General features: G+C 43.6%; 1 protein-coding gene across 1 annotated transcript; it reads right to left on the bottom strand.

Annotated features, from left to right (window-relative positions):
• Positions 1–71: 71 nt before the first annotated feature.
• LOC110548780 (organic cation/carnitine transporter 2-like) lies at positions 72–27,674 on the bottom strand. The gene is made up of 10 exons (XM_060363720.1): positions 26,955–27,674; positions 21,663–21,766; positions 17,971–18,125; positions 16,849–17,020; positions 15,575–15,701; positions 13,510–13,610; positions 12,241–12,455; positions 10,378–10,560; positions 540–675; positions 72–210 (listed from the first exon to the last, which is right to left on the bottom strand). Exons 1-10 carry the CDS (start codon positions 27,345–27,347, stop codon positions 93–95), a joined length of 1,704 nt encoding a protein of 567 aa, XP_060219703.1. The 5' UTR covers positions 27,348–27,674; the 3' UTR covers positions 72–92.

The following is a 27,674-nucleotide window of genomic DNA, read 5'->3' as shown; positions in this document are numbered from 1 at the left end:
GGATGTCCCCATCCACGAGCACATTAGACACAAGGTCAACAGAACAGAAGAGCCCTGGGTCATTGACAGTGTTTCTGACAATATGCAGTCTTTCAGTTTAGTTTTTCAGCTTCTGGGAGTGTTGAGCGGCTGTGCTTTCCAGGTTTCTGGCCTTTGGCTCTCTTGCCTTCTGAGGCGTGTTTGTGGCTTACGGCTTGCCCACGTTTCATTCTGTCAAAACACGCAAGACAAATGTCACTTACAGATTGTATAAAGCTATCTACCAGTTGCAAAACAAGCAAGGCAGTTTTGGAGAAACAAACACACACACGGTGGATTCTTAAGTTTCTAGTCTCTGTGCTAAACAAGAGCTGCTGCTTTCACAGGCATGTACATGTTCACATAAAGTCATACTCCTGCTCTAGACGGCACCATGGTTAAAGCAGTCCAGCTGTTTGGGAGACAGAGTGTGCAGGGAGCACGACCTCAAGCAGTTGGGGCCGTAAGACCCCAACAGGACCCGACTCAGTCCATTTACACTGCAGAGGGAGGTCTCTTACGTTTTGACCTTTTGCATCTCATCAATGGTGTCTGGGAGAGGAGCCCCAGAGCTCTCTGGGAAAAACAAGGTGATGATAGCTGTCAGGATGGTCAGACTTCCCATGACGATGTAAGGCAGGGAGCGGTTTATCTCACCTGTGGTTGAACAGAGAACCCAGGTTACAGTGAGACTTGGTCTCATTCTGGCCCTTTATTCTCTCAGCACTCTATATAGGACTTGCCTTCCTATTGATTCTAGCGCTTCCCAAAGCATGGGCTGCCCGAGTGAAGTCTGGCATCTAGATAGTCTCGGAGCCCAGACCTAGCACAGATGTATCCAGAGGTCAGGCAGTGACCACATTGGACAGAGGAGAGGTATAGAGGAAGAGACAGCAAGCTGCAGGGATTTCAAGGAAGACAATGTATTTATCTAGGACAGGAACAACTTTCTCCCTCTACATATGTGTCACAGTTTGTTATGCATGCAGGTTAGACAGGGTCCCATTGCCTATTAGAGCCATGTAGCATGTGTGCAGAGTACTTGCTACTCTCTGGACATTGGCAGGTCCTCTCCAGAGCCACAGATGTGCAGAGGAGGAGAAGCTGCCAGGAGGGAGCACTTCTCTGAGCCAGAGAAACTTGTCCTGGTAGATACAAGCTCAAATGGTAGATCTTTACAGGCATAAAACACCCTCCCAAGTAAGTGTGCCAATGCAGGCTTGTATGCCACCTACTCGGCAGGCTGAGGCAAGAGGAGCAAAAGTTCAAGGGCTGTTGGGCTACAGAGCAAGTTCAAGCCCAGCTCACACAACTCAGTGAACTTGTATCTTAAAAAGTAAAGTGGGGGCCAGGGAGATGGCTTGGCTGGTTAAAATACTTGCTGCTAAGCCTGGTGACTTAAGTTTGATCCCCAGGATCCACATGGTGGAAGAAAAGAAGTGACTCCTCTAAATTGTCCTCTGACCTCTGCATATACATTAAATGAATGAAGTGTTCTAAGTTATGGCAACTGTTAATCCATCAGACATCTTGAATGGAGATGAGTCTCTTCATGTTCCTAACTCCAAGAAGTTCCTCCAGTAAAGTACACTGACTCTCTAAAGCATTTCTTAGGATAAAGAAGTTGTAGTTTGTGATATGGGAAGACTGAAATAGAATCTGCACACTTTCTCATCCCCATCTAGCTGGTTTCTGAGTTATTTTCTATTTGCAATTGAGTGCTTTCTCCACATTACTGCACTGGAAGTTTTGGTTTCTCTAAAAACTCAGTTATGTAAACGGGCTTTTTTTTCAATCCCAAGTGTGGGATACAGAGATGTTTTTAGTTTGTCCACATCTGATTACAGCCTTGTGGGGCTCATAGAGGGATGTGGTCTTTGTCAGCTGCAGTTAGTTTAATTCTGAGGACTTTGAGAGGGTAAAAATACCAGAGCCACAAGAGAAGGAGGAGGCCTCGAGGGATGCTCTGAGAAGGAAGAAGACTATGATGGTTTGCTGTTTGCTTCGTTTGCTGTTTTGTTGGACTGCTGGATATCCTGATGACTTAGATTGGTATTGCCCTAAAGAACCTGATGACACTAAATAGCCAGAAGTAGCTAAAGAGAACTCTGTCCCCTCTTTCATTAACCTCCTTTCTCTCCTACCTAATGTTGGCATGTTGGAAGGTATTAGGAGAGATAAGAAGTAGAGAAAGGAGGAAGAGGGATAAGGTACCCCAAATAAAATTGATAAAAAAAAATAGCATCAACAAGTGGCACCCAGACATGGCTATACATAATGGGAAACTTGGTTTCTAATGTCATAGAGGAGAGGGCAAGTTATGAATGAATGAAAATACTGTTTCAGGAGGTCAGCAAAATGGCACCTACTGCTGCTGGATTCTCTTCTGCATTGCTCCCAGGGGTGATTTTCTGTTTTTGCTGTCTTCTTTCTATATTCCATTTTTAAAAAGGTTGGGAGAATGACTGAACAACTGAAAAAGGTGGGAGTGAATATGGAGGGGTCTGAGAAACAAAAAATGAAAAAAAAAAAAAGGAAAAAAAAAGGAAAACCGGAAATGTCACTCAATTCTCTTGTTTCGAAAAGGATTACAGAATTGGCTGTGCAACTAAAGGGTTTTTAGATAGAGGCTGAAGCACTTGGAAAGCAAAAAGAGCTAGAGAGGGAAGAAAAAAAAATGTTCATACCTGGTAACTGGGAGCCAGAGTTTACTGCTCTTCCCACCCTGATCCATACACTTCTGCTGCCAAGTGCCCAGAGCCCCTGCCTGAGGCAAGGGGCAGGGAAGATCAGGAGGCTGTACAGGGCAAAAGGGTTAATCTTGAGCCAAGTGTGCTGCCAGAGAGAGGAGTTGCCTGGGATTACAAAGTCACCAGCAGTTTTTCCAGGAACTGTGCAGCACATGGCCTGCTAATGATGCTGGTCATAAATATAAGACAACATGGTGTTCAATAGAAATGTTCGATTTAAAGCATTTTAAATCTACAAAATTCACTCTGGAAATGAATCTGGCGCTTCCTCAGACAACTAGGAATAGCACTTCCTCAAGATCCAGCCGTACCACTCCTAGGCATATATCCAAAAGAGTCTCAAGTACACAATAAGGACATTTGCTCAACCATGTTCATGGCAGCTTTATTTGTAATAGGCAGAAGCTGGAAACAACCCAGATGCCCCTCAACTGAGAAATGGATACAGAAATTGTGGTAAACAATGGAATATTACTCAGCAATAAAAAACAAGGAAATCATGAAATTTGCAGGTAAATGGTGGGAACTGGAAAAGATCATCCTGAGTGAGCTATCCCAGAAGCAGAAAGACACACACAGTATATACTCACTCATATAGACATATAATATAGGATCAACCTACTAAAATTTATATACCTAAAGAAACTAATGAAGAGGGAGGACTCTGGCTAAAATGCTTAATCCCCATCCAGAAAGGCAAAGAGGATGGACATCAGAAGGAGAAAACAGGGAACAAGTCAGAAGCCTGCCACAGAGAGCCTCTGAAAGGCTCTGCCCTGCAGACTATCAAAGCAGATGCTGAGACTTATGGCCAACCTTTGGGCAGAGTGCAGGGAATCTTATGAAAGAAGTGGGAAATAGTAAGATCTGGAGAGGACAGGAGCTCCACAAGGAGAGCAATAGAACCAAAAAATCTGAGCACAGGGGTCTTTCCTGAGACTGATACTCCAACCAAGTACCACACATGGAGATAACCTAGAACCCCTGCACAGATTTAGCCCACGGCAGTTCAGTGTCCAAGTGGGTTCCATAGTAATGGGAATAGGGACTGTCTCTGACATGAACTGATTGGCCTGCTCTTTGATCACCTCTCCCTGAGTGGGGAGCAGCCTTACCAGGCCACAGAGGAAGAAAATGCAGCCACTCCTGATGAGACCTAATAGACTAGGATCAGAAGGAAGGAAAAGAAGACCTCCCCTATCAATGGACTTGGGGAGGGGCAATCGTGGAGAAGGAGGAGGAAGGGACGGGTTGGGAGGGGAGGAGGGTGGGAACTATGGGGGCTACAAAGTGAATAAAGTGTAATTAATAAAAAATTAAAAAAGAAACTAAAACAAAAAAAAATCTACAAAATGCATTCCCCATGTGTTAAAAAAATATTAAGTACCGGGCTACACAAGACTGGAAGGGATTGATTTCAGCTGTGCTTGAAGTCAGTCAGAAATAGCAATGGTTATCGTGGTGGAGGGATGAGGCCACAAAAATACAACAACAAAATATAGCAAGGAGAATAAATGTTGTTAGAGATAATTAATGGTGAAGGGTGTTATGCTGACCTACAGAACAAATTTGATTTGAGGATGTCATTATAGAACAATATCACTTGCTAGCTTTAAGAGCTTGGAATATGGTTGAGGAGCCTGGGAAAGATCTACTTCATTTTACTAAGAAGTACAAGGCTCTGGAGAAGCCTTCACAGACTCCTTACAGTTGTAAATAAAGCTGTATCAGACTCTGACGCCAGAAAGGTATTGATAGAGACCTTGGTATTTGAGAATGCAAATACTAAATATAATTAGACCACTAAAGGCACAAATAGCACCAACAGATGAATGGATATGAGACGAAACTGATATTGGCTCCAAGGAGTATCATGCCAATATCATCGGACAAGCCATAGCTAGAAGCCTCAGATATCAAAATACTCAGTGCTTTAATTGTGGTGAATTTGGCCATTGACAAAGAAATTGTATGGCTTAAAAGCTTTAGAGCTCAAAATGGCAGGTGCATTAACTCTGGGGAAATACTCATAGCAATGGGATGACCAGGTTTCCCAGGGTTTGTAGGTGCTGTAAAAAGGGAAAACATTGTAGTAATGAGTGTGAATCCAAGACACTGTTGGTATACGTTCTTGTGCAATGTATATAGTTTACTCTTGTTCATTCAAATGCTGTTCTCTACCCTACTATCTGGTTTCAATCCAGACATTGCATTGTGATGTTTATTCTAAGCATCACCTGTCTCAAGTTTGTGTAAACATGCCACCGTTTGTTCTCTGTATTGACAATAAAACAACAAGCCACAATGCTGTGCAATAGAGAAAATGGGGTGAAATATCCTGGTCCAGAGGGGAGGAGAAGGAAGCGAGTGGGTGAGTAGGAGAGTGAAAATGAGGAGGAGAGGACTTTGAACCACGAGAAGAGATGAAACGAAACTACGATATGACTAAAAGCAAGTATAATGTTGGAAATCTGAATGGGAGGAAACTATGCAGGTTTGGAGGTTTAGGATGGAAAAATTATTGCCCAGCATTATGCTCTAAGTTAATTAAATAAATCCTAGTTTCTGTGCGGTGATTTGGGTATACAGCTCATTTAGGAATAACTGCTACTTAACTAAAAGATAAATCAATAATAAATATTAATAACCCACAACAAGAGACACACAAGGTAACCCCTTGCCATTAGGAAATGAACTGAGGGGCCTGTCCGCTTGAGACCCCACAGCAAAAAATACCTCCTTTGGTCAGCCAAAGGAGATAACAAGCAGGCAGTTAAATGGCAATTAAGTATTGCTGATCTCACGCATGGTACTGAAAGCAGTGTGGCCTCATATCTGGCTATGGATAAACCTCTAACCCTATCCCCAAAAGTTGAATGTTACAAAATGAGCACTGATGTTTATGTCCTTTGTATTCAGGGACAGTAGGAATGATCTTGGGAAGAAGTAGATTAATTTCTCAAGGACTTATTGTGCATTCACAATAAGACAGTATAGATGGGTATTGCAAGAAAGAAATTAAAATCATGGCATATATAAAAAAGGAAATGTAAATTAATGCAGGGTATAGAATTGCTTAGCTGTTGCCATTTCCTTACATGAAGGGCAAAGATGCTCCAGCAGAAAAAACAGGAGCATTTGAAAGTACTGAAAAATGTGTGTTCTGGCAAACAGTGGTTAATGATCAGAGACCTAAGGTAGATACAAGAGCTAATGTCATGATCCTTTCCCAAAAGTCTTGGAATCCAGAATGGTCACTTCAGAAGGTTTATACACAGTTTATAGGAATTGATATATTATCTCAAATAAGACAACGTGTCTGATGGATTAAATGTGTGACACAAGAAGGGCAAACATGGAAGCTGAGACCCTATGTGGATGACATACCTATAAATTTATGGGGAGGGTATCTTTTACCACAATGGGGTACTCAAATTAACATTCTTATAATGTCAGAGACAGACTCATGAAATTAGGGATGAAGGTAGATGCTCCTAGGGAAGGTATTAATATGGGAAATAAAAAACAATCACAAGCTGTGTCCATTGTCCAAACACAGGACATAACAAGCATTGAGTTTCCAAATTTATAAAGGGGGCCACTGCTGAAATACCAACAACCTTACCCCTAAAGTGGATATCAAACAGACCTGTGTAGCAAGAGCAGTGGCCCATAAGATAGGAAAAATTGCAGGCTTCAACAACTGATACAAGAGCAGCTGGAGGCTCAACACACAGAAGAACCTACCAGCCCATGGAGTTTCCCTGTGTTTGTTGTAAAAGACAAATCAGAAAAATGGAGGATGATAACAGATTTAAGAGAAGTGACTAGAATAATTCAACCAATGGGTATTTTATAGCCTGGAATTCCTTTACTTTCTTTGTTACCTAGGTCATGGCATGTAATAGTAATTTATTTAAAAGATTGCTTTTTCACAATTACCTTACATGAGCAGGACAGGGAAAGGTTTGCTTAACCAGTACCTACTTTTAACGGTAGTGGTCAAATAAAATGATACCATTGGAAAGTTTTACCACAGGGAATGTTAAATAGGCCAACTTTATGTCAATATTTTGCGAAACAACTGCTAGAAACAATTTGTAGGCAATTTTTTCAATCTGCTATTTACCATTACATGGATCATATTTTGTCGGCTGATTCTGATGAAAATACTTTAGAAAAAAGTTTAAGGAAACACAAAGAACTCTGCCATGTTGGGGGTTATAGACTGCTCCAGAAAAAAATACAGAGAGGAGATTCTATTAGCTATTTGGGTTATAAAATAAGTGAACAAAAAATTTGACCACAAAAGGTACAAAGTCATAGAAATCAGTTGCAAACTAGTAATGATTTCCAAAAATTATAAAGGGGGAGATATTAATTGGCTGAGGCCTACAATTGAATTAACTACATATGATTTAAGTAATTTATTTCAAGCATTAAAAGAAGATTCAGATTTAAATAGTCAAAGATGTTGAGCAGAAGCTGAGGTAGAAAAAGAGTTAACTCTCGTAGAACAGACTGCAAGATCCTTATGTTGCTCAAATTGATCCTGAACTTAATTGTATTTCGGTTATGTTGTTTTCAAGTCATTCTCCTACTGGGCTCATTATACAAAGAGAAGATAATATTATGGAATTGATTTTCTTAGCACATAAAGTAAAAATTTGAAGACATACATAGAAAAGATTTCTGAATTAATTATAAAAGTTAGAATTAGACTACATCAGTTATTAGGAACAGAACCAGGTGAAATTGTAGTGACTCTTTACTAATGCTGAGATCATGTTATTGTGGGTAATCAATGAAGATTGGCAAAGAGCTTCTAGTAACTACTTGGAAGAAATTAATAACAAATATCCTAAAACCAAACATTTACAGTTTATAAAAAGAACTAACTGGATTAATCCATGTATTCTAAAGAGGACACCAATTCTTGAGGCACTTACATTCTATACTTGAGAGACCAAAGAATTGAAAATTGTTTTTTTGGGTATTAGTTTGGGTTTGGAATACAGGCCTGAGTGAAGGCTAGCCTGGTGTAGACACATCCAGCCACCTGGGGAAAGGAACTAACTTTACTATATTCATTTCCTGCCCACTAGAGATACAGTTGCTAGGAAACCAGCCCAGATGGCCAGGCCAGACTGTTTGTGGTCTTGGCACCTAAAGTAAACCAATCAATTCAAAAGTCAATTTCCCTTACCCAATCATGTAACGCCAAGGCATGTAACTCCCTGCTTGCATTTTTTCCCTTTAAAAACCTTGTTCCCCAGATTGCAGGGCCGCATTCCTCTCCTGCTTCCACAGGAAGTTTGCAACCCAGGTTTGAGCACGTATACAATAAACCCTCATGTATTTGCAGCGGAGTCAATTCCTGGTGGTCTATGGGGGTCTCACAAACTGGGCATAACATTCTGATATAAACAATATGAGAATGGCAGTTTATAAGTCAGACAAAATAAGCAAGGTGAACTTCAGTTCAAAAATCAGAGTTGTATGCAATACTTATGGTATTATTAGATTTTCCTGAATCTCTTAATATAATTACTGACTCTCAATATGTAGAGTTGTTTTGTATATAGAAACTTTTGAATTTATTCCTGATCACTCAGAATTAACTTTGTTATTTATGCAGTTGCAACAGGCCATCAGAAGTAGAAACTATCCATTGTCTATTACTTATATTTGGTCTCATACAGTTTGCCAGGTCCACTGGCACAAGGAAATGAGGAAATTGACCAATTATTAATAATAGGTGTGTTAGGAGCCTCAAAATTTTATGAAAAACACAATGTTAACAGTGAAGGTTTAAAGAAAAATCTGCCAAGAGCAGTCTATCCAAACTGTGAACAAGCAGGACATTGAGAAATTGATAGTCTAACTTTGTAGACCCTAAGTAGGCCTTTCCTTCAAAATCCCTGCTTCACAGAAAAGTTTGTCAGATATTTGGGGCTGGTAGGCTGAAGATTGGATGCCCTAATGACATTGAGAAATCTCTGGTGACTGTCCAGGCAGTCATCTTTCTCTGTCATTTCTATTGCTCTGGAAGCTATTTGCTCTACACTTCCTATATATTTAGGTAATATTATTTTCTTCTAAAATCTTTGATGGGGTTGAAGACTACTGAGCTTAGTTGTTTAGGAACTATGTTGGTATAATGTTCTAGTGGAATGTACACAATTTACCCTTGTTCATTCAAATGCTGATTTCTCTACCCCACTATCTGGTTTCAATTGCATTGTGGTGTTTATCCTAAGCATCACCTGTCTCAGGTTTGTGTAAACATGCCACCATTTGTTCTCTATATTGCCAATTAAACAACCAGCCAATGCTGTGCAATGGAGAGAATAGGGTGGGACATCCTGGTCCAGAGGGGAGGAGAAGGAAGGGAGGGGGAGGAGTAAGAGAGGACAGATTGGCAGGAGAGGACTTGGAATCATAAGGAGCGATAAACCAGACCTAAGATATGACTAAAAGCAAGTATAATGTGGGAAATCTGAATGGGAGGAAACTATGCAGGTTTAGAGGTTTAGGATGGAGTAACTATTGCCCAGCACTGTGCTCTAGGTTAATGAAATAGATCCTGGTCTCTGTATGGTGATTTGGATATATGGCTGGTTTAGGAATAACCATTGTTTAACTAAAAGATAAATCAATAGTAAATATTAATATTCAACAACTGAACTAAGACAATTTTTAAGTCTAAAAAGATGTTTCTTGGTAGATAAATGAAGGTTATAAGAGAAAGTAACTTAGGTATAGAACTTTGGACTCACCAGGGTGGATATATAACGTAATACTTTTTCCAAAGGTGCCAAATACAAAGGGACTGGATGTTGTAGATGTAATTCTTTTTTTATTTTTATTTTTGTAGATGTAATTCTTACCTGATAATTTTCTCATTGTATAAAGTTTATTAGTGTTAGAGAAAAAAATGCCATTTAAAAAAAATAAAATGGGGGATATGTAGTGGAAGTTTTGGTTTCTTTAAAAACTCAGTTATGTTATAAAAACAGGTTTTTGTGTTAATCCCAAGTGGGGGATATGGAGACACTTTTAATTTTCCCACAGCTGATAACAGCCTTGACCAGCTCTGAGAGGGGTGTGGTCTTTGCCAACTGCAGTTAGTTTAATTCCGAGGACTCTGAGAGGGTATAAATACCAGAGCCCAGAAAGAGAGGAAGAAAGCTTGGAGGAGAATGAAAGAGGAGGAAGAAGGCTGCCTGCTCCTCCAGCTATGTTTGCCATTTGCTGTTGCTGGACTGCTAGAATCCCTGATGACTGAGATTTGTATTTCTCCAAAGAACCCAGTGACCCTCACCAGTCAGAACTAAGTCTAAAAAGGCCTATGTTCCCTGTCCCTTCTAACTTTTTTCTCTACTACCTAGGATTGGGGGGATTTTGGAAGCAAGGTACAGGCTTTAAGGACTCCTTCCCCCAAAAGAGTTAAAAATTAGCGTCTACACACTACCTTTGGAAAGGAACCCTCTCCAAGCCAGGGATCCAGTAACTGATGCATCCTGCTGACTACAGCACTTGTTCTCCAGTTCACATTAAGGCTGCTTGGAGCTTCTGTTCCACTGCTCCGGTGCACCACGGTACTTACCAAGGTAAACAAAGTAGGGAGACAGGATGCTGCCAAGGCGAGATGCTGTGGAGCTGACCCCCAAACCCATGTTTCTGACCACCGTGGGGTACAGCTCAGCTGTGTACACATAGACCATGGAGTAGGCAGAGGTGATTCCAAACTTTCCCACTATCACCAGGACAGTAGACAAATAACGTAAGTCTGGGGAGACAAAGAAAGATAGCGAAGGCAAGAGGGATCAGTGTAAGGGTTGCCCCTGAGGAATTCTCTTCCCATTTCTCCCTGATTTGGGGTAGAGAAAGTTGGTTAGTTTCTATAGCAGGATGGCTAAGATTTCTGAGGGAATTACTAAATGGAGACTGGACATTCAGTTATGTGAGCATACAGCTGTTCCTCAACTCAGAGGCCGAGATGGTAAGTGCCCAATCAGCCCAGTCCACCTGCCTTCTGGAAGTCATCCTGTGTTAGGAATGAGATACTGAGGGGGAGTTTAGTTCAAGCTCAGCTCATGATTGTAGTCTACTCAAAAAGTTCATAGATCTGGGCCTCTGAGATGACTCAGTGGGCAACAGAGCTTTCAGCCAAGCCTAGAAACTTGAGTTTGCTCCTCAGGATCTACACACTGGAAGGAGAGAATCTACTCTTCCCACTTCCTGCAAGTTGTCCTCTGACCTCTACATGTGTGCTGAGAAACATGTCTCCCTGCTCCAAATAAGTGCAATAAAATCATTGAAAAACTCTATAAACCATCTGAACTTAGGGATGATCCTTCAGTTGACTTCACTGCCTGGTGAGTATAGGGAAGTGTCCACTGGTCACTCTGAACTCAGGTGAAAGCCACTACAGCCACTCCTAGGTTCCTTCTGGCACATAATGGGCTATTCCTGTGAAGAGGGTCTCAGTGTCACAGGCCTCAAAGTGACTACCACAGGTTCCAAAAGCCACAGGAGCATGAATGATTCTGGGACGTAATGGACAAATGAAGACTTGCCATTTGTTCTATGAGTTGTCAGAAGGGTTTCTCCTGGCCACTAGTGGGATACCAAGGTATTTTTACCAGCCAAATCCTGTCTGTAGACTCTGAGACCTTTCTTTTCTTTCCTTATTACTAGTTCATTTGTTGCCCTGAAGCACACTGGGCTCAATATCTGTCAGAGCCTTGATGTCTGTCTGTCTGTCTGTCTGTATGTATGTATGTATGTATGTATATATGTATGTATGTATGTATGTATTTATTTAAAGGTCTCATGTAACCTACGTTGGCCTCAGACTCCCTAGATAGCCAAGGATGCCCTTGAACTTCTGATTATCTTGCATCCTCCCTCTCAAGTGCCGGGATTACAGGCACGACCCAGCGTGGCTTGCTCATTCTTTTCTATCAAATTGTTGGAAATGTTCTGACTTTCTCATGGTGTTCTGTTACCTCATTTAATTCTACTGAATGCCTCTTGTTCAGGGTGCTACCCATGACTGCTCTTTAGATGAGCTCCTGTTCCCTTTGTTTCTGCTCAAACACAGTAACAACATCTGCAGAATAACAGCATCTAATTTGTTTGTTGTCTTTTCCACTAGAAGCATCCTCCATGCATTCCCCCTCCAGCTATTCCTTGAATAGCAAAGTAAGAGAGAAATAGCAGGATGACAGAGAGGACACATATATGACCATGTTAACTTGGCATTAGAGCTTCATTAACCAACAGCTCATTGCTTTCTTCACACTGAACAAAGCCCAGGCCGTGAAGAACGCTCTGGCTATGTGACAGCATCTCTTGACTTTAAGGGAGCATTGTAATGGTCTTGACTGTATTCACGCCATGATAGCTTGGTTCAAGGGAAGTGAAACAGAGAAGACTCAGGTCTACAAATCAATGTAGTCCATACCTGAAGGCACTAGCTGTATGAAGAGAAGGACACTGCCACCCAGGAAGAGGGAGGCAGACATGGAATAGCGCCGGGGCACGTGCTGCAGCAAGATCCAGGCCACCACATAGGCTGGGACTTCAACAGCCGCCAAAAAGAAGCTGTTCACATAGATGTTCCCATGCAAGTTAGGAGTGTCAAGAGAAAGTCCGAAGTAGCCCACCGATATGGTCATCCTGTAACAGGGCACGGAAGACAGCTGGAGCAGCAGCATCCATCTCTCCAGACCCACACACCTTGACAAACATTCACCTCGAGAATTCTGATCTGCTCTTGATGCAGGGAATGGGAGGGCAGTGGTAGACCTCACGCTGTGCCTTCACAGCACAAAAGTAAACTTTCCCTGGGTAAATTCTTTGCTGATTTATTCCATCAGAACCTCCCACAAAGAAAGTTCTCAGCAAAAATGTTTTATATAGTTCACATTGACTTATTCACTAGAGAAAAAGTCCTGACTGCCATTTCAACATTAAAATCTTACATCTAAGCATTTACAAAAGCCCTCTTTCCCAATCTCTTTGACAAACCTCTAGCTCTAAAAATATTTACATTATTATTCAAAACAGTAGCAAAATTACAGTTTTGGAGTTGCAATGAAAAAAATTTTAGGGTTGGGGTCACCACAACATGAGGAACTTTATTAAACGGTCACAGCATTAGGACAATTGAGAACCACTGGTTTATGAACATGCCAGAAGAGCCATACCTCACTTGCATGTTTCCAGAAAGCTGTTAGCAGCCTCTGGAACCTAAAGAATAAAGTGCCTTCATTGAGGCCCTTCTTCAAACCCCTGACTGTCCCAGCCAGTATGGACATCATCAACAGAGAACAGTTTTAAGAAGAAATAACCAGATGAGGGAAGGGAGTAAGATGTGCATGTTATGTGCAAATGATAGACAACGTGATCCCCCTGTAGGGGAGCTCCCTCTGTCTCCAGGAACACAGTAGAGTTGTCAGCCTTCTGGCCATGTACCACAGATAATCTACTGAAGGAGGGGACAAGGGACAGGAACAACTAAGCAAGGATCTTGTGAAAATCCTAGATCCCAAACAGCCTCCATGCTCATTTTCTCCTTTTCTGGATTTCCACTGCATTAAAAACAGTTACGTCCCTGTGGCTGCCATCCTTGTGTCACGTGATGACACAAAGCTTGCAGCTTTGGTTGAGGCACATCTGCAGACAGGAGTCCTGAGAGTGGGTGAGGCTCAGGCAGGTCTCACTTACGCACCACAGCATTATGGACATGATGGTGAGGATCCTGATATTTCTGGTTCGGATCAGATCAAAAATATGATGTGATGGAGCCTTCTTGGGTTTAAGGTCTTGTAACTGCAGGAAGAAAATAGTTAATGGTATAGGAAGGGGAAAGAGTTGGAGGTCTGCCTCATATCGACACATACCTGGAACCCATCATTTTCACTATCTACTTCTCAAGAGTTAGGTAGAATTCTAAGGTTCTTCCTTGAAAAGACTCACAGGAGACATCCAAGCCCCCTGCAGCCTTAGTCAATGATAAACTGGAATGAAAACCAATGAGAGATAGAGAGGTGTACAGCAATTGCAGAGGCCCAAGCTGACAGCCACCTCACTGCATCATCCTGCCTCTCCTCACTGGCCACCTCCCAGGGAGGCCTTCAGGAATTCCTGTGCTAGGCTGACTCCCTGTTCTCTTGGTCAGAGAAAAAGAAAAGGCTGTGTATTTTACTCAGCTGATATGGAAGTGGAATGAATGCTGTGAGTCCTCATGTTGTGTAGTTACTGGTCTTCTCCCAGAAATTAAAAAAAAAAAAATCTAACTGAAAACAGGAGAACTGACCCACCCTTCCCCCAGACTAACTTCCTATGAGATTCGGCAGAGCCAAGGCCATCACTAAGCCACATGTCTAAATACACTGAAGTTGTGTTCTTAGGTAACCCAGCTTGGGAGCTTGTTTTTACCAGTTCAGTAGTTGGCCAAAAGGTCACCTTGCCACTCATAGATTCTACTGTAACAGTCTCGTTTCCTCAGCGAGGCTTATAGATTCACCCAGACTGATCCTCTGACTTAAATGCAACCAAAGTCACCTCACTTAAAACGCTCTCAGCCCTGACTTCTGTGCTTCAGAGCCCTTCTTGAACATGCTGAATGACTGCTGCCGCTGGGCCACCACTTAAACGATAGCAGGGCTGTTTGTGGCTATCAGCACCTTGGCTGCCTAAAACCAAAGGCCCAAGTCTTCATCAGTCCAGAGCATCTCAAACATGCTTGGTGCATACACTGCAAGAAATTACTCATGGTGCATGAGAACAGGTAAGAGGCGGCCATTAGAAAGGACCTGAATCTATGATGAAGGGTAAGAAACCAGTGAGAGACAGAACTGCTGAGTGCATATCTGCCAACACTCTGATTATGTTCAGATGACAATCATTGAGGTGTAAGAAACAATAACTTTCCAAAATGCTAAAGATGATGGAGGCCTCTTTCTCATGAAAGGTACTGATTTTTAAAAGTACTGGGTAAGCCAGAGATGGTCGCATATCTCTTTAATTTTAGTTCTTGAGAGGCAGAAGTAGTCAGATCCTTGTGAGTTTGAGGGTTACCTGGTCTATCCAGAGATCTTCAGACCTCTCAGTATTACATAGTAAAAATCTATGCAATAAATATATAAATTAGTGAATGAATCAATGAATAGATAAATAAAAGAAAAAGGAATTGTTAAAAAATATGATTACTTCATTATGAAATATAGGAAGCATGCCAAAAAACAAAAACAAAAACAAAACTTCATGGGAGAGAATTAGGTAGTTGGAACCCATTGCTCTTATCTTCTGAGTTTTGTGTGTATACATGTTCATGGGTGCATACGTGTATGTACTGTGGGTGTGTGTTTGAGTGTGTATGTATGTGTGTAGGCTAAAGGTTGTCCTGGGATGTCATTGTCAATCACTTTTCTACCTTATCTTTGAGACGGGGTCTCTCATTGACTGGTTAGCTGGCTGTCTCTGTGCTCCTAGTACTGGGATGTGACTTCTCCAGGCACACTCTGCTCTGGCTTTTTTTTTTTTTTAATGCTTGGCTTTTAGTTGGTTGTTGGGCATTTGAACTCAGACCCTCATGCTTGTATGACAAGAACTTTACAGACTGAATCATCATCTCTCTTTTCCGTCAGCGTCTGCATTTTAACAGCCCTTGCCTTAGGGGTGGCCATGGCTTGGGTAGGGCAAGGACTGAGCTGCTGTGAGCTGTGCTGCTATATGCTGCTGACCTAAAATGGCCAGTGTGAGTCTCCTACCGGCTTCCACGTGGCATTTACCTCACTCTGATCAAAGATAGTGGAAGGTGCAAGGATCCCATTGGTTTTAGCAGCTTTGCGGATGATCACCTCTGCCTCTTTAATTCGTCCTTGAGAGATGAGCCATCGGGGGGACTCGGGGATGAACCTGGAAGTACATGTGCAGTCAATCTCGTGAGGCCTCCTGTTCCCCTGCTCCCCCAGAGGCTGGACGTGGCTCAACTACAGGTGGGAAATGAGGTTTCAGATGCAGAGGTAAGTGTGTGGAATGTCAGGTGTTCATAAGCCAGAAATAGAGATGGCCCAATAACTACCTGAGGCATGAGCTCTGCTGAGCACTGACTGCAGTGAGCAGAACCTGAAGCGTGCTGTACATCCCAGGGGATCCCCACCGCCATGTCTGCACTGATGGTGCAGTGATGGCTTTAAAGAGACAGGTACAAGATGGGGGCCTGATGCCTGGCTTCTGCTGAGAGTTAGCTCCGCCAGATCCTGCTTTCTTCTATTCTGTCCCTGAGATCCACAGAAACTTCTGTAGCGATCATGTCCATTTTCCCTCACTCCATAGCTGATTTAGTCAATAGACCTGTCAGTCTCTCTACATAGAACAGCATGGCTACCAAGGCTGGAGACTTGGTGTATGGAGTCTTGGTGCATATTTTCCTTAACCTTGTGACCAGGCAGCCCTCTTTTCTCTGTCATAATGAGGAACCATGATGCATTGTTTCTCCTTCTTCCACTATTCTCCAGGATGCTCTCCAATGTGCACAGGATGAGGATGTCACTTTAGTCTAGCCTAAGGGGTGATTCCTGACAGGGTCCGTTCTTGGCTCAGAATGGCTTCTGCTCTGCCTGCCCAATCCCCATCTGTTGGAGCACAGCTGGCGCTTGCTTTCCTCTGCACAGCCGCTCAAGGAAGCTCAATTTGGAGCTCTCCCTCTCTACCTCCCAACACACAATGGCCTGGGGCCTCAGCATCCAGCAGCTGCAGCCTAGGCTTTGTTGGGATCTGAGAACTTCCCAGAGGTTCAGCTGGTCCCTATCTGCTTGCAGCAAATTCTCAGTTCAACCTAGAACAGGGCAGAGGAGATGGCCACTTATGTTTTTGGATTCTTTGTTGTTTTGGCTTTTCTTAGTATGGAGAGATGTTCTGAGCTGATTTCTAAATAACAGTCACTTCCTTCTTCTGGGTTCTAGAATTGCGATTTGGAACTACTGCTGACTTCTACTGGACATGAGACAGAAGCCACCCCACCCCACAGGGTAGGCAGCCCAAAGGGCAGGGCCACACTCACCACCAAAGAGCCCCACACAGCACCCCTGGCATAGTGATTGCCAGCAGCAGCATCCGCCAGTCTCTGATGAAGTATGCAAACAGAGGCAGTAACATGAAGCCGAATGAAAAAAATATGCAAACTCCTAAGGTGGCGAATATAATTCGAATTGACTTGGAAAGAATTTCTGTCCCTGTTCAAAACAAGGGAGGAATCAAGTTAATCATTAATTAGGGTCGTTTCCTTATGAATCTTCTATGGTATCATTTTCAACATAGAGACAAGGAAGGAGCCAAAATTAGCTCTATGTCCTTAGGCTCTGGGAGGGGTGGCATCTAGACTAAGTCTGCTCTGATTTGCTCCTGGGGTGTTTTTCTGAGTTCCCTAGGCAACAGCGCTCTCTTGAAAATGTCATCATCATCCTCAGACACATGCTAAAGATGCTAGGCCCCTGTAAGTCCTTACACAAGGAAGAATTAACCAAAGGCAAAATCACTACTAAAGAAAGACACACATGCTAACTATTCCCCTTTGAGGAAAAAAATGTTCTAGTAACTGTGAAAAGAAAATAGTAATCCTTTCTACAATACAAACTGAAGGAATGCAGTGATCTCTTTGGCTAGAGCAAGGCTCTTCCAAATAGGGAGACTAGAAGTTTTCCAGTGGGAACAAGGTAGCTTGTCTGAGTCAGAGCCTTGAAGGTCAGAGAAGACTCTGATCAAAACCTGAACTGGCCTGCTCAACTCACTCTCCTTAGCAGACACTGACAGCCACCAATGCTCTGCAGCAGCTCCTTTTCCTGGGGATGCTGCCTGTCATGGCCCATCTCCCCTTGGTGGGCCTCCTTCTTTCCTCAGCTTCCTACGCATGAGCTGTACAAGCCTTTAAAAAGGGATGCTCAGTGGTGAAACCTAGTTAATGACTGAAGTGCTAATAAGGCCAAGAGGCCCAAGTCAGAGCCAGACAAGAACTGGACATCAGGAGTCAGGAACCATAGCCAGGCCCAATTTCTCAGCTGATAACTTAGGTTTTACATTATTTACTAGGGAATTCTAGCAAATTTCTCCACAAGGGACAACATAATCTGTCTCCAGTAAAGGGGAACACAGTAACTAGAACTAAACTCCAACCTAATGTCCATACCCAGGACAAATGCTGCCACGTAGTTGGATATATGACCCATTCCAACAATGGTATAGAGCACTATAAACATCTCCAAGTTCACAGAGAAGACTTGTATGAAGCTGAATCCAGTGTGAATACCCATGGTCAAAAACAGCACATTCTTCCGACCAAACCTGGGGAAGAAAGGAGAATCACAGAGAAGCAGGTGGGAGAGGCAGCAGCAACCAGTTCCACTCTGAGGGGCTTTCTCAGGCCTCAAGGACTGGCACCAGGTTAGCTCTGCTCTCTTAGTCTCCATGCTGACACTCAATTCCACAATTTCCAGGACACCTAGGCTGTTTCAAAGGCAGTGCCAAAATGATGCTAATGACTGTAGAGGATAGAAAGAGATTTGTTATGATGAAATCTACATATTCATAATTTTTACAGATTAAAAATACACATGTAAAAAAAAACCAAATGCGTAACTGTGTAACAATTTGACTTTTTTTTTTTTTTTTTTTTTTTTTTGGTGAGAGTGCGATGTTGAAGTCTCCCACTATTAATGTTTGGAAATCAGTGTGTGGTTTAAGTTTTATTAATGTTTCTTTTACAAATGTCGGTGCCCTTGACAATTTGACATTTTTAAGATAAAGAATATATTTCCTCTCACATTAAAAATTTTAACTTTATTTCCATTTTGAAGAGGGGTTTTAGAAATAAACATGATAAGACATTTCCTATCATTTGCACAATTAAATAGATAATCACACACAGTTTGATAAACATAAAACAGTCACAGTGGTCAAATATGGAATGTGTTAACAAATCTGCCTGGTAATTGTGTGTGCTCTTTTATTGTTGTAGTGAGCTGGAGCAGCCATGAACCTGAGTCTTTCTTCTGTGGTATCAGGGCCGAGAACCTAATTCTAGGCCCATGTTCTACACTGACGTGCAGCCCAGGCTACAATTCTAACTTTTTTGTTTTAAATTTTCTTTCATTTTTATTTACTGGGATGTAGCCATGTGGAGATCAGGGGGTAACTTGTGTGAGTTGATTCTCTTTATGTACCATATGAGGGCTGGGGACTGAATTAGGTCATTATGCTTGGCAGCAAGCACATTTACCTGTTGAGAAGGTAAAAGGTCACCAGCCAAGCAATCTAACTTCTTTTTTTGAGTTAAAAATTTTAAATTATAATTTTACTTTATGAGTACAAGTTTTGCCTACACATATGCCTGGGCACCATATGTATGCCTGGTGACCTCAGAGGCCAGAAAAGGGCATCAGATCCCCTACAGATGGAGTTACAGGTGGTTGTGAGCCTCTCTGTAGGAAGTTGAACCCAGGTCCTGCAAGAGCCACCAGTGCTCTCAATGTATGAGCAGTATCTCTAGCCCCCAATCTAATTCTTGGGGATCAAAACAAAACAAACAAATAAATAAAACAACAAAAACCAAACAAAACAGCCGGGTGTGGTGGTGCATGCACCCTGACCTTTTCTGGTATCACTTCCCATGGCCAAGGAAAACAGTCACTTCCTCAGTAAGTTGAATCTATCTGCCTTGCCAAAGGGACTTGCCAAAGTTCTAGGTGAGCAGAGATCTTCAGCAGTAGTCCAGAAAATCAGAGGAGCAAAGAGCTATGGGCTTCAACATAGCCTGCCACTTGCCAGCTATGTAAACCCAGGGACATAACCTAACCCCCGTGTTTTACTTTCCTCACTTATAAAATTCGAATAACAGATCTTGTCAGAGGGTTGTGAGGATATGGTTACCTATTTGGTTGTTAAGGTGGGCTGTACTTAGAACAGAGCTTGGCACATATTACATACTACATATTTGATAACAAAAAAAAAAAAAGCATTCAATTGATGCTTGTTACTAGATGAAGAGAAGCATCATTCCCCAACAGGGCAATACCTCAGGCTCAGCCAGAGCTGGCAATCTATGCTCACAGGCTAATTGACGTATTTATTTATTTATTTATCTATTTATTTATTTTGAAATGGGGTTCTCAGTGTAGCTCTGGCTGTCCTAGAACTCACAATGTAGATCAGGCTGTCCTCAAACTCAGAGAAACACCTGCCTCTGCTTGCTGAGTGCTGGTACTAAAGGGGTGTGCCCCAGCGCTTGGCATTCTACTGTTGTCCAATGTACCCTGGTGGCAGTTGAGTATTTTTGCTTTTAATCACTTGGTGACTCTTGAAAAATGAATCTAATGAGATATGCACTTGTGTAAGTTTTCATTAGATGAGAGTGGTGGTAGACTCTTGTTACATCTAGCATCAGGAAGGGGATGCAGGAGGACTGCCACAGTTTAATGTCAGCATGGCTTACATACCAAGTGCCAGGTCAGCTAGAGGAAAAAAAAAAACCACCCGGAAAAAACAAGGGCCAGCAAGACAATTGCTCAGCAGGTAAAGTACTTGCTTGTGTAAGCCTCATGAATTTAGTTGCATCCCTGGAACTAATGCCAAAAGTGGGATTCCATAGTTTTCTCCTGACCTCCAAATGTAAGTTCTGGCATGCACACCACTCCTCCATTATACATACACAAAGTAGTAAATACAAGCTTAAAAAACAACCAACAAAAAACAAAATTTTTGAGTATTGATGAATGACCCACAGCTATAAGCATGCAATCATATAACCCTGAGTGTACGTGACAGAGCGATGCAGCTCTGCTCCCCAGACAGGATGACATTCCGTCTCAACTGTACTTCTTTGTGCACCTCCTAGCTGGCCAGGAGGATGCTGCAGCGCCCTCTCCTGGGTCTGGGAGTATCTGCTCAGTACCACCATGACCAAGGATCTGCTGAAGTCCTCTCTGCTGACCTCAACTGTCTTGATAGATTCCAAAGCTCCATGTAAAGGGACATAGTATAATGGAACCTTCTGACAGCTTTACTGAAGCTACTGACCTTGATTAAATAGCAAAAACAAGAAACAAACCTCATATATAATCTCTAACCTTTTGTATATAATTTTGTATATGATTTTATGAGTTATTACTTTTGGTTTCTGAGGCAAATTCTCACTGAGTAGCCCAAGATGATCTTAAACTCTCAATCGTGTGGTCTCAGCCACCTGAATATCGGGATTCCAGGTGTGCACCACCAATGCTTTAATTTCAAAGACTTTTTTGATTCTCTCGAGCTGTTAACAAACATTAGATAACAGCTTTAAAATGATGCTATACCATGCTTGTAACAATAACATTCATTCTCTTGGTCTTACAGTAAGTGCCATAACCGCAGGCCAAGGGACACCAGAGCTCTGCTCCTCACAGCACCACGGACTAGAGGGACCATGTTCTCTCACATTGCTCAGAAGGAAAACTGATCTTCTTGGGAACACAGAAGTGGCCACCATGGTATTGCCTAATGTCTACAAGACAGTCTTCCATACATGTGTAGTGTCAACCTCTCAGGGACAGGAGAGTGCTATATTCTCCCAGGGAAAGGAGGCCACACTTGTGCAGAAGTGAATCACCGCAAAGTAACTAGTATTGGACCATGGATATACATGGCTAAGCTAGCTCAGGTTTCCTTGTTCAGTGAGGGTTAGGGAATGATGTTGGAAGTTGTTGGCCTGTTTTCCTTGATATAAAGTCTATTCTAGACATAGCTGCTGCTGCTTCTGAAATGGATGGCCCTGGGTTAAGAGAACACCATCAATTGAAGTCAAGTCCAGGCACACACTTCCTTGATCAGTACTGGACACCTTACCTGTCTGAGAGCTGTCCCGAAATGAAGGAGCCTAAGAGCACACCCACATAAAAGCAGGAGGTGGCGAATGCAGCTTTCCAGTTATTCTTACACACCAGGTTCCACTGTAGGAGGAGCAAAGGGATGCATTACTCACTCCTTTTCTGAAGTTGAAAGCTTCTTGGAAAACGAATTGGCATCCCCTGCATCCCCGAATGTTTTGAGTATATGAGCTCAATAAGCTAGGCAATGACTCACCTGGACAGCAAGGCAGAGAAAGCAGGTGGCTTCTCCCTCTCCCAGGTCTTGCTTCAGTTTGAGGAGGGGGAGGGGCAAACAGCAGCACTCTACCCAGACACTGACCTCTAGTTAGCAAGGCCACTTTTTGCTGTGCTGACTTCTAAGACTCCAGACTGAGCCCGAGGGCTGTGCAAGAGGAAAGAACCCTTGCTCAGTGCCCTTCAGGCCACTGGAACTGAGGGAACCTAAGTGCCAAAGCATCCAGCAAAAGATTGAGGCCAAAGGGCCTACGGTGTTCTGTCTAAACCTGATCCTTCAGCTTGGCTTGGGCTCCCACCAAGGCCAATGGCCCCTCAGTCCCTGTGATATTCTGAGCTGGAATACCTGATGCCACACACCAATAGGACTAAACCCAGTGGGCTCTGGATGGGGAGTCTGGATTCTGGGTTTTAACTGCTAATCAAGTGTTAATTGGTTTTCCAACCTCACATAAGGCCCTGCAGGTCAAGGAGGAAGCAGAGACCAGCAGGAGTCAAGCATCCTGAGCATCAGGACCCAGATGCTCTATTTCCTCCAGGCTCCACCTGCCTTGGTGGTGCCAGCACCCAGATACCTGGCAGGTGGACAAATGTTCCTATAGTCAGCATCCACACATGGCTGCTAAAGCCAAGACTGGGAGGGGGTGGGGTCATAAAGCTGAAGGAATCAGCACTGGTAGGCAGCTTCTGAGCTTCTGTGAAGCTGTGTGCCGCAGACTAAGTTACAGCCACTGTCATTAAAAAAAAAAAAAGTATTATGTATACAATGTTCTGTCTGCATGTACACCTGTGTGCCAGAAGAGGGCACCAGATCTAGATGGTTGTAAGCTACCATGTAGTTGCTGGGAATTGAACTCAGGATCTCTGGAAGAGCAGTCAATGCTGAGCCATCTCTCCAGCCCCCTGTCATTCTTAAAAATGTTAAAATGTACTAATTTTGATGCAACAAAGATGGCATGAAGGATAAGCTGCTGGAAGCTGTTATTAACATGTCCCTTGTGATGGTTGGGGACTGATACATCCAAGCTAGGCAAGAAATCCACTCATGGGGCTGGGATGTAGCTGAGTTGGTAGAGTGTTTGCCTAGCATACACGAAGCCCTGGCTTCAATCCCCACCCAGTACCGCACAAACCAGGGATGGTGGTTCATGTGTATAATCCCAGGTCTTTGGAAGAATGATGAAAATGTCAACATTCGAGGTCATCCTTAGCTACAAGTTAATATCAAGGCTAACCTGGGCTACATCAGATCATGTCTTTTAAGAAAGGAGGAGGAGCTGAAGGAGAAAGATGAAAAAGGAAATGGAAATGTACACAAGGTTCTACAGTTGAGTTCTAGAGTTAAGTATCCCTGCTTGATGAGCTTAGCCATGGACTTAGTATTCCTGTACTCAGCTGGCTACTCAGCTCTAACTAAAGCACTGGAAGACCAGACCATCAGGGATTCTACTTGGTGGGTGGATGTGCAAACCTGGCCATGAGTCAAGTTTCATGGCTGGAGAGCTCTAAGAGGGGAACCCAAACTTGGAGACTCTAGAACAGCTGTCAGCCACTGTTCTTAACTGCTGAGCCATCTCTCCAGCCCCTGCATTTGATTCTTATCAAAAAATCATTAATCCCGTTTGTCATACTAAGTCTTTGGAGTCCAAGCCATACTTAAAGCCCATTTCAGTTGACTCTGGTGAGACACACATTCCAATACGCACCATCTAATGGATACCTTCTTAGGTTGTACTATTTTAAAGCCCTTAAGAATTTGGTAATTTAAACATTACAACACATCCCTATATTGTGAAAATGCCTTTTAAAGTATTTGTGTTCTTTTCTGTTTTTATTTCATTTTATGTATTTGTTTTTATGGTCCTGGGGATTGAACTTAGGGCCTATGAATTCTAGTCTGCTTAAAAACAAAACAAAGGAAAACAAAACAATACAATCCTAATACTATTTAATATAGGCTATGTCCTAAACTGAAAAAAAAATGCAGAAGGGGAAATCTAGCACTGCCATCCAATCTTAGACAAGGAAATATATACATTTCCATGCCACAGATTTTTAAAATAAACCTACGCTGAGCCAGGTGTTGTGGTGCATGTATAATCCTAGTGTTTGGGACAGAGGCAAGAGGATCATAAATATGAGGCCAGTCTGGGCTACACAGTGAACTCCAGGGTTGTCTGGAACTCATAGTGAGACCCTTCGGAAGCAATGGCAAAGATGTTACCATAAGCATTGGGCATTCTTTGCATCTGACTGTTCAGTCTGCCTTTTCCTGAATCTCAAGGCTATGCCTTTAAAGAGAATCTGCTTCTTTCTAACACCTTACGTGGCAGTTCTTATTTGACATTAGTAAGAGAGAAAGCACAGCTTCTAGGTAATAAACCAGTTTCTTATATCCAAAAGTATTATTAAATATTTCAAATAATCAAAAGCCTCTGTGAAAAAAAATGTTGACTCCTGTCCAGCGAAAACAAGATAAAAATAAGTCTTATTTTACCATAGGGAAATACCAGTTTATATTATAATAGAAACACTGGGGCTTGTAAGAATGAAGATCTGTGATTCTCCAGAAAAAGAGACAGAGACAGATGGGCTTGGGGGTAGCACAGGCAGGCAGTAAGGTCCTGGGTGTCTTTGGCTTCTACAGTTCGGACTCATGCCAGCCCTACCACCCAGGTGCTAGGAATTTTCATCTAGGTGGTTGTGGATAACAGCGAGAAGGAATTCCCATTTTCCAAGACGATCTAAGCAAGAGACAAGGCTAATGGAAAAGCTAGTCTGGAACAGCAGAGAGTGCCCTGGAGTCCTGTTACTGCCTAGGCAAGAAACTTATGGAAAGCAGAGACAGGCATGGAGTAGACAATGCAGAGCCATGCCAGACTTCATCTGAAGGAGTCCTAAGTCACAGGCACCAGAAAGCGATAAAGAAAACTTTCTGCCTGCTGGCTTGGCTGAGTTTCCGTGAAACCACAGAGCAGGTGGCTCAGCAACCTAAGAAATCACCCAGGTTCTCAGAGGAAGGGGTAGTCCTGGATTGAGAATTATGATAAGGCAGGTCTGAAGATTTCCAGGTGTGCCAGGGATGAGCAAGAAGAGGGGCCAGTCTACAATCACATAGCTCACCAATCTTTCCTGAAACATGGACACACAAAGCTCTTTGACCTCCTAAGTAGGGACTTTTTCTTTGTCCAACCTCACTGTCTGGTTTTAGACACACACAGAGCCAAGTTGTAGCCAGTGGCGTGAGGAATCACATTTCTCTTTAAACATTACAGCCAATTTTGTGGCTCTTCAAGTCTCTCTTTTGTCTATCAGTTAGTAATTATACCTTCTAAAAAAGGTACAAAATTTATTCGTTCATTATTTCAATAAAAAATTCCAATAAAAATCTCTCTCATCCAGCATCTTTTCACAATTCCTAATTTATTGCACTCAGTTACCTATCTCATTATTTCTGCTAGATAGTGATGCACAGACCTGGCATGTCACTAGGTTCAAAAACCCCAGTTGAGCTCAGGTTTCACTCTCATGACTTATATAGCAGGTGGGCACAGGTTTGAGGGACATCAAATTTCCAAACATCCATAAAATACATGTAGAGGTACTGCTCTCAGAATCTACCCTGAAGCAACATACCTGGGGTCTGTGGTGCCCTCATAAGGAGGGAAACTCAGTCCCTGCCTCCAAGAGGCTTCAATGCTACACCTGGACTCCTAGCCTCTCTCCGTTGTTCCTTTCTATATATTCCCATTATCATTTCTTGTTGCCTATGACCTAATGGCCTGACTCACTGAGAGGCTTTCTTTCCCAGGAAGCCTAACTGGTGAATCCTCATCTCTGACTCAGTGAACCTACAGCTGGATGACATGTCTTAGTTACTTTTGTATTGCTGTGAAGAGATTCCATGATCAAGACAACTTATAAAAGAAAGCATTTTATTGGGGGCTTAATTACAGTTTCAGAGGGTAAATCCATGACCATTGTGGCAGGGAGCATGGGAACAGACTGGCAGGCAGGCAGGCAGAGTTGAGCTTACATATTCAGACAACACATCAGGCAGAGAGAGAGAGAGGTAACTGGGAATGGCATGGGCTTTTGAAACCTCAGAGTCTACCCTCAGTGACATATCCTCCTCCAATAAGGCCACAGGTCCTACAACAAAGCATACTTCCTAACCTTTCCTAAACAGTTCCACCCGTGGGGGACCAAGCCTTCAAATATATGGGCCTATGGGGGGGGGGGCATTCTCATTCAAACCACCATCATGGAAGAGTCTTTTCATTGTCAGCATACTCAGTACTGCTGAGACTCCAGGCAGTTACTATTGGTGCCTAACTCTCCCAAACAGCATGCCACATCCCCAGCTGGGTGACTGCAAAGAGTCAAAGTCACCTAAGAATAAAGTGCAAATGGGATGAGGAATTAGGTTTCCACTGCTCTACAGAGACGCTTACCTGCCCTAACCAACCTCTCTGGTGAGCTCGTCTCAGAACACCGTGGGGAAAGACTCCGTATCAAATCACCCTGAACAGAGATCTTCAACACGAGTGTCCTTAAGAAATAACAATCCATTGAGGGCAAATCCATCTCGTGGGGCATGGGCAAGACTTCATTTTGGGGTGAGGATAGATGAGGGAAGAAAGAGAAACTAGAGAAAGGGAAGAGTTTGGGACACGTGTTTTCTTAACTTTAAAAAGTTCTGCAAAGAATACTTCCTTTCTGAACAGAGGCTATGGCAGCGACACTTCTCTGGACCAAGCCCTAACTCCGCCCCTCTGAATCGCATCACTAGAAAAAGTCCCACCACGCAGGGTCTCAGGGCACCTAGGGGCAGCATCCTCTGGACTCTCTCTTCAGTGTGGCTCTAAGGACGAATGGCCAGCCTGACACTTGTACTCTGAGGGGTACCCTGTGGCTAGAAGTCATCTCATGAAATGTTCCTGGGCCACCCATCACCAGGGAGCCTGTGCGTTGGACGGTTGGCTACAACCGTCGCCCATGGTGTCACCAAACCCTGACAGGAGTTGCCACCTACCTCACTCACGATGGTAGACAGGAAGACGTCCTTGCTGTACTCCCAGCCATCCAGGCAGCTCTCCTTCTCCAGCTCGGTCAGGTTCACGTCCACTCCCGGCTCCAGCCCGAGGGCAGAGAAGTTGGCGATGGTGTCCAGTTGGTAGCGGCGGCATTTCTCAGGCACCTGCCGCCCGTCCTTCGTCTCCAACGGGATACTGTGGTTGCGCCACGCGCTGGTCAGGTTCACCGTGTCAGGGATCAGGCAACGGTGCTCCGGGGCCGCTGTCAGGAACACAGAGGACAACCCAGTGAAGCCATTGGGGATGATGCTGGCGCTGAGCAGGAAGAAGATGAGGCGCTGGAAGGGGCCCCACTCGCCCAGGAAGGCGGTCGTCTCGTCGTAGTCTGGCATAAGGTCAGCCGCTCGCCGTGTCCTCTGGAGAGTCCGAAGTCACTCGGGAGCAGGGGGCGGGGCGCGGCGTGGCAGCGCGCGTGGGCGCGGAGCACCGGTCACCCGGCTCAGGGGGGCGCGAGGAAGGCCTCCGGGGACCTCCTTCACACCACCCGCCGCTTCAGACGCAGCCAGCGACGTCGAGGCTTCGGGCGTGAGGCCCTGGCCGCGGGCTCCGAGGAGCAACGTAGGGCAGGCGGGACGTGGGTGGCCAGTGAGGGAGGCTCGGAGTCCTCCGACCCCTGCCTGGTCTGTGCGCCGAGAGCCCTGAGGTGAGGGGGCGCCGGT

This window comes from Meriones unguiculatus, chromosome 11, assembly GCF_030254825.1.
Source record: "Meriones unguiculatus strain TT.TT164.6M chromosome 11, Bangor_MerUng_6.1, whole genome shotgun sequence".
Classification (NCBI taxonomy): domain Eukaryota; kingdom Metazoa; phylum Chordata; class Mammalia; order Rodentia; family Muridae; genus Meriones; species Meriones unguiculatus.
The sequence above is the reverse complement of the archived record's forward strand: the minus strand, read 5'-3'. Positions and strand labels throughout refer to the sequence as shown.